Source organism: Erigeron canadensis, chromosome 6 (genome assembly GCF_010389155.1).
Source record: "Erigeron canadensis isolate Cc75 chromosome 6, C_canadensis_v1, whole genome shotgun sequence".
NCBI classification, from domain to species: domain Eukaryota; kingdom Viridiplantae; phylum Streptophyta; class Magnoliopsida; order Asterales; family Asteraceae; genus Erigeron; species Erigeron canadensis.
Genome location: NC_057766.1, coordinates 6,778,133 through 6,791,751, shown reverse-complemented (window position 1 = coordinate 6,791,751; position 13,619 = coordinate 6,778,133). Strand labels below are relative to the sequence as shown.

Sequence of the window (13,619 nt, the reverse complement as noted above, 5' to 3'; positions counted from 1 at the left end):
TTGGATCTAATGGAAGTGTGGGGAAAAAAAAATCAAGTTTGGTCCTTTAGAAGCATAAAAAAAAGCGTAAATACCCTCATGTGCAAGGCACATGAGAGGGTTAACGAAAGTTAGTTGACGGCGAACAAAATAAAGGACGAAGCTTGACTCTCATCCGCCTGTAAAGGACGACGGCTGATAATATGAAAGCACAGGGACGAAAGATGATGTCTTGTGTAAACCACATGGACGGTCCGTACATTTAACTCTATTAGCAAGATTTGTTCACAACGATAAACAAAATAATAAGTTGAGATCCCCTCAAAAAACTTATAATTTGAAGGTTCAAATTAGAAGTATTCTGGCAAATCAAAAAATTCATCTGACTCAACTTGCAAAATTAACTTGATGAAATGCTCACCCAAAATAATACATATTTATATCAAAAAATGTCCATTTCGATATCGAAGATTTGACTTTTTATAAAAGTAATAATAATAATAAAAATAATAAAAACTCACCAGTCACCACCACTCAAATAATTCATTCACAGAAAATTCATCTCTCTCTCTCACATCTAAAATTGTGACGGCGATAATACAACACTCACTGGTAACACAACTCCCTCCCTCCCTCACTGGTAACACAACACTCACTAATTATTATTATTATTATTGTTATTTATATATGTAGATTCCGATCCGATTTATTATATTTTTCTAGGGTTTACTCTTATCATATCATCTTTCTATATCTATATATCTATTTACTCTCTCTCTGTATGTGTATATATATATAATATTATATATATCACAGAAGCTCTGAATTAGTGAGGTGTATTGGAGCCCTAGCTATTGCTATTTTAATTTTTTTTAATCTAATTTTGATCTGTTATAGTAATTGATATCTTGTTGATTTGGTTCAGTTAAGATACAATTATATATATAATTTATATATATATTATTAAGTTAGGTTGATCGGCTCAAAAGTTTTGAGATTTTTCGTTTCGAAATCAAAATAAAAGTTCTATTGTAGGTTGTAGTAGAAATGATGTATGAGTAGAGGAGAATTTTGAATTAAAGAGTTCGTAGTTTAACAAATTCTCGAAGCAAATTTAAGTTATTTGTGGCGATTTTGCAATTCATCGTAACTAGCATTTTTTATATGCGTGATGCACGGAGGATTGCCCGAAACTACATATCTGGACTTTATATAAAAAAATTTTAGGGATTCTTTCCACGTCTGCAATATGAGTGTGTATCTTAGTCTTAGCTAGTGATATGAGTATGCTATATAAACACTATTTTTGTTTGTTATTGTGGATCTATTTGCAAAAGAGAAGGATAAATTGGCAATCGTGTAATTCTCATAAAGTAATGATTATTGAATGTTATATGATGCTTAAAATACGTAAGATTGTACTTTATAATACCCGCCAAATGCATATCTGTAAGACTATAGCAATATGGTGATTCTTATTTTGCTAGTCATTATGGATGTCCATGTAAGAAGCACAGCAAGAATATATCGTTTTTCTATAGAAGTAGCGAACTGGTTGTTCTTATGATAATTGAAAATAGTTGAAGACGCTATTTTGTTTTGTATATTGAATGCAGATGTTGCTCAGAAAACATAGAATGATTTTTTGTTTTGCTTTTGTTATAACAATATCTTATCAAAGGGTCTTTGGACTAGCGCTATTCTAGGTGACCCATTAACCAAGAGATTGTGGCTTCAAGTTCAGTGATGGACTAAATGCAAAGATGTATGGATGTGCATGGATGTAGGCCTTCTAAAAAAATGTTTTTAGTGATAGCTTGTAGTTAGGGGAAAATAATTGGTATATTTATGATACTCTGAAAGTAGTCAATAACATGTTTGCATAATGATCTGCCTTGAAGATTTACTCCATTCTGCTCAGTAAAATTGTATTGCCTACCCAAGTGTGATTATTAACTTCTCTCAAATGGTTGATAGTAATTTAAATCCGTGTTATTAGTAAGGGTAATCTAGTTTACTTCAAAATCTTTGGGTAGTTGAAGTAGTTCGAGTGTTATACTATCAACTACTTTTGCCACTTCTTTTCCTGACATTAAAGTATTATCATATTGATGTTTTGTTTGTTTGTTACATTCTTCTTCAAGTTGAAGACCACAATTTACAATAGACTCAGTTGAACTTCATAAGACTTGAACTTGAAGAAGGCATAACCTTGAATCTTGATGTTCTATAATTGATACCAACTTTACATATATTAGAAATTTAATTATGTTATATGTATTACTTTACTTGATAAATGATATTAAATAAGTAATTTCTTATGTTATCATCATATGTTTTTGTGTAGACTAAAGATGATTGGGAAACAAGCAACAGCTGTTCTGTATTCACTACTTAAAGATGGCGAGAAAAGGCCCGTTGAGGAGATCATAACTGATTACTCATCAAAGATTCCGCGCTCTCTGCATCTTGAAATCTGCTCTGCACTTGTCATTCTCTTGGAAGACACACCAAAGTTTCTAAAATCCAGTGAGCGTTTGGTTGCATTTGCCTTGCTTCATCACACATATTCCTCCCTGCAATCATCCACTAATCCATACCTTTCGTTGCTTATAAATGCCGCATGTGATGAAAAAACTGAAAGTTCAGAGCGAGCTTTCATCCTTAATCTGCTAGGGTCCAGCACCTCTCCTGGTGGTACTGAAGAGGTTTTGAAATTATCAGCTGCAGATTACATCAAGAAGTTTGATCCCTCATCTCACAGTTTCCCACCACTCGAGCAGCTAAACCAGCAGTACCATGCGAAAACTCATCCTGATCCGTTCAATTGTTTCTTCAAAAATGTTGCAATAAAAAACATCATACCCGATCCAGAGGTTCCCCGTGGCTGCGATGTCAATTCCCCTGAGTTTGACTTGCAGCCAGGAGTGAAGCCCAGGATTGGAACAGGTGACAGAGATGAGGCAGTGATGACCCTACTACAGACTTCATCATTGGAAGGTCTTTATCCTCGTTGGACTAGACCCCATCCACCTCGACTCCCAATTCTAGAAGGAGAATTAGTATGGGTTAACCCCGACAACACACATGAACCACTTTGGGATTTGGGGATGTGTGCCGACACCAGCCGTGGTGCAGCTGTGCGTGATCTAATTGTGAAGGCATTGAAAGGCCCACTTGCTCCAGCTCAACAAGAACAAGTTCTAGTCGAGTTAACATCTGACCCGAAACTTGTATATCACTGTGGATTAACTCCAAGAAAACTACCTGAATTGGTGGAGAATAATCCACTCATAGCTGTAGAAGTTTTGATTAAACTGATGAATTCACCTGAAATCACCGACTACTTCACGGTTCTTGTGAACATGGACATGAGTCTTCATTCAATGGAAGTCGTGAACCGGTTAACCACAGCTGTTGAGTTACCAACCGAGTTTGTGCATATGTACATAACCAACTGTATATCTTCTTGCGAGAATATCAAGGACAAGTACATGCAGAATCGGTTGGTGAGGCTCGTGTGTGTTTTCTTGCAGAGTTTGATCAGAAACAAGATAATCAATGTTCAAGATCTTTTTATTGAAGTTCAGGCATTTTGTATCGAGTTTTCGCGGATCCGTGAAGCAGCAGGTTTGTTTAGGCTACTTAAAACCTTGGAATGATTAATGTTTTGTTCTAGGTTTGCTCTTTTTCTTCATCTAACGATTTCCTTTTTGTAGTTTTACGTAAAAGTTTGTATTGGAAAAATGGATATTTAGGGGTGGGATTCGATATAGTATATTGTTATCTTGTTCCAGAATCTTGAAATTAAAATTGAATATATAAAAACTAGTGTAGTTAATAATTCAAGGAAGTAGTTGGATAACAGAGCAACTTGTTGATACTTGATACGAAGTGTTTCTATGTGATTGTTGAGGATTGAGCTGGTATCACCGGCCTTTTGGAGGGAGCGAATTGCATTATTGTTCACAACCTAAATGCCGCCAGTGCATTGAAACTTTGGAAGGTTGTCATACCCATATGATGAAGACATTCTTGTGTATACTTTTTGTTTGTTTTGTTCTTAGCATCTTTTTATGACATGCTTGTTTACCACGCTGTAATGTTGGAAACAATTGACAAACCCCAAAAATCGATAGAATCCACAAGAAACAAGGACCGAACAATGTGATGACTGTTGATGCATTGATAATAGGGGTGTTATCAAGTAACTGGCCGAACCACCCGAACCGGGGCACGTGAGATAGTTTGGGCAGGTCTGAAAACTATGATATTGATCCAGCAGTTTGAATAAGGCAAAACCGAGTCGAATGATTTAATTAACGTCTGTCTCTATCATTCACGGTATAAACTGAACCAAAATAGATACGTTCCTTATAATATATTCTACATCTTTTTTTTATACTTTACATGGTATGTATGTTATAACTCTTCTCATTTTCCCTCATCAAAGACCTTTATATATTTGTTAAATAAATTTTTGTCGTTTGATTCGTTTTGAAAGTAGTTTGAATGAGTTAGAAATTATGAGATCTGGGTCTTAACAATGATATCTAGTTTAAGTATTTTATATAATACTCTAATCTTATTTCATCATGATACCATCAAACTAATCCAAGCTGAGCTAGTTTTGGACGGTTTCGTTGGTCCAAAATATTCAGGGAAAAAAAAAACAAGATCGACTGAACTGAATATTTAAAACCGGCATTACTAGTTTGGTCCATTTTTTGGATCAAAACAAAGCAAACCACATCGTTTATAGTCACAAGGATCTATAAACACTATGTTCTTGAGTGTTTTTTAACAAAGAAAATAAAGGAATCTAATGAATTATAAAACTAGTTGTGTTCTTGAGTTTATTTTTAAGATAAAAAAGAAGGGAAATGATATGATTTGAGGGGGTAATCTAGTTGTTTTTTGTCTAAAAAATTTTCTTTCCATGTTTGAGATGATTTGAGAGGAAGCAAACTTATCTTCTAATCTTTTCTTTTCTTTTATAAATCAATCTCAAGAACACAGTGGGCATAGGGAGTGTATCTCTTCCCTTCACCACTTTTTTACATTCTTTCTCCTCTTATCCCCTCCCCTCCCTCATGCAAGGATTGCCCCTCTTCTCCCCTCATCACTTTTTAATTTAATTCACTAGGTGAGGACCACTTACCAAAGTGCTACAAACGAGACAGCTTCGATGACCACTATCTCCTCACTCCTCTCTTCCTCCACGATATCTCTCTTGAGTGGTGTTCACCACCGATACCGTGAGATACTGGGTTGCTTCCGCTGTACTCCCCACTCTCTAAGAATTCAAATGTGGGAAATAACACCAATCTTACACGCATGAAAAACCGAGTGAAAAACTAATTGTAGAGAACATATTTTACTGGAGCAATCTTCTCCGTACCAATTACTAGAGCAAAACATGATCTGGCTGTGTAAGAGATTGATTATGCCTCCATATCGTATTCATTGATCACTGGTACAATAAATATCCACATAAATTTTCACAAAATTAAAAGACGCCAAACAGATTGAAAAAAGAAAAAGTGAAGAACTCATGCATTCCAACTTCAATAATTGATATGCAACGACACTTTACAAAACAGTGACGCAGTTTGGCCTTTCTCGCCTCACCATGCCATTTTCGTCCAATAAAATATAAAATATAACTCAATACCAAGACAGGTTCACCTTCACATTAACGGAAAAAAATTGAGGCAAGTGGTCATAGTATTAGAAGAGAAGTTTTGAGGAATCTAGAATGATGAGTTTGTGTGCTTACCCCTTGTCAATACTTGCCCTGCCAGCATATAAGCTATTATCCGCCATGAACACATTAATTCTCTTGAAATTATAATCTCACGTTAGAAACAAAATACCCAATGTAACAAGAATTAAAACAGTTAAGTGATGCAAAATGTGGTTATACAAAACTAAGTTTCATACAGGTTTCCCACATACAAGGTGTAAAACTTAAGATTTCTGAAGGCTTAGCAGCTCTCACTTGGTTCGGTTACTGAGGTGGTGGTGGTGGTGGAGGGCGGACTCCTTGCTGTCCTTGAAACCCTTGTGGAGGTGGTGGCATTGGAGGCCTGGGTGTGAAGTTCGGCATGCCTCCACCCACAGGAGGTGGTGGTGCAGGCAGGTTTCCACCAGGTGGCATAGGTCTCGGTCCGTTTCCTATCGGAGGAGGAGGTGGCGGCAAAGAACCAGGGGGTGGACCCCTCGGTAGGTTTCCCATTGGGGGGCCTTGTGATGCAGGTGGGGGTGGTGGGGGAGCTTGTTGTGGCGGTGGTGGTGGGACACCAGGAGCTAATGTTCCATTGGTTGCTGCAGCTGATGGAGGTTTTGTCTCTGGCGGCTTTACCTTGAAGTATAGCTGCAACTGTACAATTGTACATACAACATTAGCATCAGAAAAATACTCATAACAAGATATACAGACCTGGAAAGATAAGAGCTTGCTTAACCGCCTGATGCTCAAAAATATTAGACATTTAAGTCATCTATTGATGGCATGTCCAATTGACAAAAGGTTGAGGTATAGCTTACCATGGTCAAATCTGACTCGTATATAAAATACTGACATATGGATGTTGACAGTTTCGACCCATATACTTGTGAGGAGGTCAGTTCAGGTTTTAATTATCTCTAAGAGGTCAAACAAGTAAAACTTATTTTTCTTTGACATAGCTTCAGTGGAGCGGGTCGATAAATCCCCTTAAAATAAATTTATTCATATATTTGATTACTACTAAAATCATAAAAATTTGTAATCATATTTCACGAACAAAGAAGTAAAAATATGTGTATGTAGTAGGCACTTCTAGGCCCCTTCCCGGCTACTGAATCACTCCAGTCTTCGAGTACTACGGACCCTCTGCCATCCATTGCAGCTCTTTTGATAGTTTTAGACAGAAATGTTCCTGGTCAGCCCAATCCAAACCAAAGCACACTATTTGTTTGATGATTCCAAGTTTCCAACCCATTCTAACCCATTACCCAATGGGCCCAAATCCACAAATAATTACACCACTACAATGTTCAAAACCATCTTTCTTGTTTCAAAGATCAAGAAAATTCCAAATGGGTTTATCACGGACTATATCCATTTGACCTTGATAGTCAGCTGTAGCACCTCTCTTGTTGGAAAGGAAAGAATATGTAGAAACTAGACATGACATTAGGAAAACGTAAAGAGGTATTACCGTGAACATTTTGGAATCTGGATCCCAGTGAGAGAAGAACTTGGGAGTTGATTTGTCAATTTCTGTACTAGGAACCTAAAAAACAGATTGTGTGATCAGCACTTCATGTATACATAATAATAATGTAATTGCAAGAATGGGATTAAAATACCTTGAAGCCAATTGTCTCATATGGTTCAGCAGCAAAAAGAAGATACTGATACCTCTTATCGAAAGATTCAACCCTCTGCCAATGAAAGACTCGTTAGTGTGGTCTTTTTTATAGAATAAGTGAAACCACTAATTTCAAGAGGTCAATAAGTGGTGCATAACACTTCATTAACCCTTGTAACGACCAACTACACTATCCAAACAATATAAGTCATGTTGAAGATTATAAGAACATAGATGCTGAAAGGGTTAGAGTATGATCATATTTAAAATGTATTTTAATTACAAAACTAATCTATATATCTGAATAGAAGAACTTAAGAGGTTTGTATGCTTGTTGGGGGGATTGATGGCTTTCAAACCCATTTGACGTGTTCCACTTGCACCTATTTTCTTAATTGATCCATTTGACCCGTCTAAGATCAAACACAACCCATATTAATTCATTCGTATATAATTGGGTCACACTTTCACCTACATAATAAAGTGACTATTCAAACTGGTCTTTCTTATAGCATAAGTTAATCATTATACATTAATGTCAGCCATCATGCTCTCTCTGAAATAAGGATATAGATTAGTTACTACATGAAAATATATAGTCACTAAGTCATCTCTAGAGTGAATAATACAGAAAAAAATGTCAGCATTGAGCAGTCCATGTCATGACAAATAGAAGAGTGTCAAGAATAATGGTAGTTAGCACTAAACAGGGCATGCATGTCACCAGGTGGCTACCAATTTTTATTGGCAACCACGTTAGTGAGAAGATAGTTTATTAGATTTACAGATCCTTCATCCTAAGATCTAAAAAACTACATGGATTAAGAGAAGTAGGTAACAAAGTGATGGGTCTCTATATAGCAACATGCATAAATAAAGCACATAAAGAAGACTGATGGGCCGAGAGTATAACATTAAAAAAACCCTTAATGACACTAGTAACATGGAAAGAGTAGCACCAATGAAGCAAAAAAAAAACATGAGTTTATACCAGTGCCATGTAAACAGGGTTAGATTATATAATTTCATGACATTATGATGCATGCAACAGTTTCGGTATTGATTAAGCAAGAATAAGAAAGGCCATACCTGCTCAAAGGATGACATAAACCGATGCCTGGGTTTCGTAAGATCTTCAATTTCAGGATATTCAATCTGAAAATAGATTCAAAGAAATTTAAGCTTAACAGAAATCTAGAGAAACTGCTAATATATGGATTTACATAAACAAAAGAAATCCAGGGTTGGACAATTACATCCATTATAAATTAGTTTAATTGGTTGACACTTGATGGCAAATCTTTATCCAGGTACAGCTAGGGAGACAAATCATTATAACTCGGTGAAGCAAGAACAAACGTAATCTACAATCATCGAATCAACATATATTGGACACTTCTTAGTTTACACTATAAATAGCTTATAAACTTATAAACAATCAACAACTTCCCATTGTGTTGATATGGAATGATAAACAGTCCCACCTGAACGTATCACACTGCTTGTGCGAAACAGCTGTTACCTCACGTTCCAAAATGTCAATTCAATTTGCTCTGTGCTTGCATTATTTTAATAATTTTCAGTAAATACTTTTCAATGCTTTTGATGTAATTGACATTAAGTGAAATGAATCAATGCATACTTATTGACAAACAATTTGACGTCTATAATGAACAGTATTCCAACTACTATGTGCTATAAAGACAACATTCTAACTTGTGCATATTTTCAAATGTGGTTCACATCTAATGTGTTTCATACTTTAACACCTGCTAAATTCTGTCAAGTGCAATGGTTTCGTCTGCAACACTCTTTCTAGTTATTCAAAATTTTCAAAACTGTATATCAGTTTACTTGTTTGATGATACCATGCACATCCGATAAGTAGCTTACTTTTGAAGGTAAAAACAGAGGGACAATGTTCAAAAACAAAAACATAAATACCTGAAATAGCAAAGACCTTTGTTTCGTCTCTGGATCAAACTGCTTCGTCACTCGGTACCCAGGTCGACCAATCTTGACTGCACAACCATTACATTCAATGTCAGTTCCATGTAGGTAGAAAGATGTGAAACACATTCCAAATACACATAACAAACACTTAATCTTAATTAACTCATATACTTATACAAGAGCACTCCCTGGCACTTGCAAGAATAAAATAAAAAATAGAAATTTCCCAAAGAGAGGTTTGATGTTAGGCAATCGTGATAATAAGTAAATTACTTCGTAGCAGAAAATATATGTGATCAAATCTAGATGGAAGGTGACTTATCAAGGAAAATCAGGCAGGAGAGTAGATAAGGGAAAATGTGTAAATGCCTTCCCAAGGGTGCGCCCAAGAACCTCAAAAAAAATGTAGAACATACTAAAAGAGTAAAAAACTGATTAAACACCGATTCAAGATGGTCAATCTCTTAAGACTACTAGAAAGGAACTAGAACTGATATACTAAAACACTTTTTTCTTTTCGTCCTTCTTAACCAGTTAACATTACCACGCAAATGAGAACTACTAGTTACTGCCTAAACTTACAGAGAAAATAGAACATAAGTTGAATACTTGGCTAATGGACCCCTAAACTAGAGCACAAAAAACACCAACAACAACATGCAACTACCAATCGGCATTATTAAAACAATTAAGCAGGTACCAATCAATTTACAGAAAACGTAAAATATGAAAAGATGGAAACCGAAACGACATATATATACCTGACTTGCGAAGGCTAACTTTACGCTTATGAGGCTGCGGCTGAGCGGGGGCGTCTTTCGCTTCACGGGCAGCTCTTTTAGCCAAATTAGTCTGATGCCTTTTCCCCTGTGTATGCGCCAAGTAATTCCCCTCATTATTATGCAATGTTAAACACAGCTTGCATTCATAACTGCCACCACAAATTTATTCATTCATATTTTCTCTCTCTATTTATATATATATATATATATATATATATATCTATTATATGTATATATATGTTTTAAATAAAAAAAAAAGTAGGGTGAGCTAGGGTTTAAGAAAATGGAACCTGCCGAGATGATTGCGCATAAAATAGGGATCTTTGGCGAGATCGATGGTTTCAAGAGCGAGTCGGCGAAGACGCTCGCGACGGTCGATGGCTTCGTTTTGGGCGGAGGCTGCGCCACCGCTTCCCGGCTTCGAACCCCATTCTCTATCCATATTTTTTTTTAACTCTTTTACACTCTCGGCTGCCTGTAAATTAAGAGAGGCAGGCAAAGTTTTTCTTTTTTCCAACTTGATAGAAATATATGAGGGGCGACAACCGTCTTTTTGATTTGGTTCCCCCTTTTTCTTTTTTTTTTTTTCTCCTTTGTTTTTTATATTAAAAAGTTTCTTTTTCGAGAAAAACTATTAATGTGTAAAACGCGCAAAAACTCAAGCACAACAGAAATTAAACAAAACGGAATTAAATATTTTTGTTATTTTCTGAATTTTATGTGAAACAACAACAAAAACAAGACAATAAAATAAAATGATAGATAAAGGAATCCACCACCAAGATTCGTAAAGGTCAAGCAATCTGAACCAAGGATAAAGGAAACACTTCAACCCACCATTATGTTTGATAAAGGTCTGAGCCACCACAAACACAGCTAAAGGAATCGAAGATTTTGGATCTTACCACTATAATTGATAAAGGACGAACCACCACAATTATAAATAAAGGGATCACTCCAAACCACTCCAAGATCTATAAAGGTAAATGAAGATTTTTAAGAAAATAGAGGTTGCTCTATTAATTTCATTTAATTTCAAGTATCAAAAACTGTCTTTACAATGAGAAATACAACCCCTATTTATAGTCACATAAACTATTTCCTAGGAGTTATCGAAATAATAATAAAATAATCTAAAAGCTGTCATGTGCAAAGGACAACCACTAATTTATTAGCCAATGGGAAATAGACAGATAAAGCTTCTAGAAAGATTCCTTTTGCTAGAGGGCCCACAAACCGTTAGAAATAATATGGGCACTCATTCCTTTGTTGTCATTTTCTTTTGGACAGCTGTCATCCTTCTTTTACTGGACCCCATAAGCATGTGTCAGAATAAACTTTATTAAGGCAACTGGAAAAACTGAAATATGGACTTCCACTGGAGACGTACATCTGGAGCATCCATCTGGAGACTGGAGCTGGTCACTAGAGTGCTTCAGTGGAGAACTTCACTGATGGATTTTTGATGGTTGTATCTGGAGCTTCCTGCCACTGGAGAAGTGTTATAACTGGTGGCTGAACTGGTTCAGTGAACACTTGTCTGAAATGGGCTATCGCTAGCAGAATTAGCATGGCTTGTTCAAATGGCATCACTTGCTCAGATTTCTGCTTTAGTTCAGATGACCTCTTCAGTTCAGAAATTGACTTCAGCTCAGAATTTAACTTCATTTCAGAATCTTCTCTTATCTCAGAAATTTTCATCAGTTCATTTGACTTGCTCAGTTTACTGGCGTCGATCAGTTCATTGTATCTGGTCATTTTGGCATCAAATATCAACTTTGATTTTTGTTTGTTTGATTTTTTGGTTTGGTTTTAGGTCGATTATGGTTTTAAGGTTTTTTAATTTTATCGTTCTTTATACGATTTTAGTTTGTTAAATTACTAGATTTTAGACCCGTGTCATATACAAGGGTTTTACAACAATATTAATATAAGAATTAGTAATATAAGAATTAGTATATGAAATAAATAATAATAATTATACGTTAAATGTAAAAATATACTAAAAAGGAATTGAAAATATTTAAATGTAAAAACTAAATGTTAAATTATATCAAGTTGGATGATGTAGCAGGGTTTTTTTATATTTTTTATAAATACTCTTCCAGAGAAGCAATATCTTTACTTTGATTACATAATTGATCGAGTTCTCATTGATGTCTTGCAAAAAAATAATTATATTCTCGTTAGTCATATAATGCAAAAATGAACAAACGAGTGGATTCTAGAATGCATTTAAAATTATGAAAGAACAAACCGATAAATTCAAATATAAATAATGTAATAAAAATCAAAGTAGCGAAATGTACTGTTGGAACATTGACGTAAGCGTTTAACTTGTTCTCTATCATGTCAAGGTTTGATGTTGTAACAATTTTTTTAAATAATATAATCATAGAAATTTCTTGTAGGTTTTGTTGTGATATATTTTTTTCATAAAAGTTTTAAATTGTATAGTTGTAGATTTAGATTTAGATTTACAACCTCAATTGTTGAGAGTTGAGACCCGTACTATATTTCTCGAGTACCTATGGAATACAAGTATATTATAACTTTTATATCTATACGAGAGCAAGTACCTGCGCGTTGCGGCAGTGAGATGGTGGGGTGATAGGTGATAGAGTGTGATAGCCAAATTCCTTAGTCGTACGGGCCCCGTCATAGATGTACACGCATAATACATACACAGGAATACAGTATACGTATAAAGGTATAAGTATACTGTATTCTTAAATACGGTATATGTATACCTACTGTATACATATACTGTATTAATATTTTTTTTTGGAAAAAACCTTTAGGTCGCGTTTGGTTCATAGAATTTGATGGAATTGGAATTGGAATTGAATTTCATTCCTTAGTGCGTTTGGTTGCACAAAAAAGAGGGAATCTCATTCCATAGAAATGTAAACTTTCCATCATTTGATGGAATCTCCATTCTTTGGGGATGGAGGAAGGAATTCCTTCCATCACTTGACTTTTAAAAAAATAAAAAACATTTCGTCAAATTCCATTCCTTCAAATTCCAATTCCTTTGAAAGATTTCATTCCTTCCCAAAATATTCTGTGAACCAAACGCATAGGGACGGAAATTATCTGTCGATAAATCAATATCCTAAAATAATAATCCGTTGGAAATCCGTTGCAAATGTGTCTGTCGGTAAAAATGTCCGTCGCAAATCCGTCACTAAATTAGTCCGTCACTAATAAATCCGTCCCAAATCCGTCGTTAATTATACCGTCCCAAATCCGTCGTTAAATATTTCTGTCGTAAAACTGTCGGTTAAAATTATGCCTGTCCCAAAATCTGTCGTTAAATATTTCCGAGGCCGATTTTAGGAACGGCCATAATCCGTCGCTAAAGTCATTTTGGGACGGATTTTGGCCGTCGGTAATTCCAGTTTTTCTTGTAGTGATTGTTGATGACATGGATTTTTTATTTTTATTTTCAAAGTTTGATGACAAGGACTAAAAGGTCATTTGTCAAGAGTTGGATCTCCCTGTGTAGACCTTACAATTCGCAGAGCTTCTCAACCTCGGTTTGCTT

The 13,619-nt window shown here is 35.4% G+C and overlaps 2 protein-coding genes across 3 annotated transcripts; one reads left to right on the top strand and one right to left on the bottom strand.

The window, feature by feature from the left end:
* Positions 1 to 502: 502 nt before the first annotated feature.
* On the top strand, positions 503 to 4,021 carry LOC122605695 (CCR4-NOT transcription complex subunit 11). 2 transcript variants are annotated; one of them, XM_043778651.1, is made up of 2 exons: positions 503 to 591; positions 2,327 to 4,021. In XM_043778651.1, exon 2 carries the CDS (start codon positions 2,334 to 2,336, stop codon positions 3,639 to 3,641), a length of 1,308 nt encoding a protein of 435 aa, XP_043634586.1. In that variant the 5' UTR covers positions 503 to 591; positions 2,327 to 2,333; the 3' UTR covers positions 3,642 to 4,021. The 2 variants fall into 2 exon arrangements, with proteins under 2 accessions (XP_043634586.1, XP_043634585.1); XM_043778650.1 differs by having other exon boundaries at positions 513 to 619.
* A 1,795-nt stretch (positions 4,022 to 5,816) lies between these two features.
* Positions 5,817 to 10,576, bottom strand: LOC122603734 (splicing factor 3A subunit 2). Its single transcript, XM_043776522.1, has 7 exons — positions 10,363 to 10,576; positions 10,052 to 10,221; positions 9,282 to 9,358; positions 8,427 to 8,492; positions 7,336 to 7,410; positions 7,185 to 7,259; positions 5,817 to 6,361 (listed from the first exon to the last, which is right to left on the bottom strand). The coding sequence occupies exons 1-7, from the start codon at positions 10,512 to 10,514 to the stop codon at positions 5,990 to 5,992; spliced, it is 987 nt and encodes a 328-aa protein (XP_043632457.1). The 5' UTR covers positions 10,515 to 10,576; the 3' UTR covers positions 5,817 to 5,989.
* Positions 10,577 to 13,619: the final 3,043 nt, after the last annotated feature.

Excerpts from the sequence above, each read along its gene's own strand:
- LOC122605695 (XM_043778651.1), top strand. The coding sequence starts at position 2,334 with ATGATTGGGAAACAAGCAACAGCTGTTCTGTATTCACTACTTAAAGAT.
- LOC122603734 (XM_043776522.1), bottom strand. The coding sequence starts at position 10,514 with ATGGATAGAGAATGGGGTTCGAAGCCGGGAAGCGGTGGCGCAGCCTCC. Across the intron at positions 10,222-10,362 it reads ATGCGCAATCATCTCGGCAG|TTATGAATGCAAGCTGTGTT; the intron begins GTTCCATTTTCT and ends TTGTGGTGGCAG. Across the intron at positions 6,362-7,184 it reads CAGATTCCAAAATGTTCACG|TTGCAGCTATACTTCAAGGT; the intron begins GTAATACCTCTT and ends ACAATTGTACAG.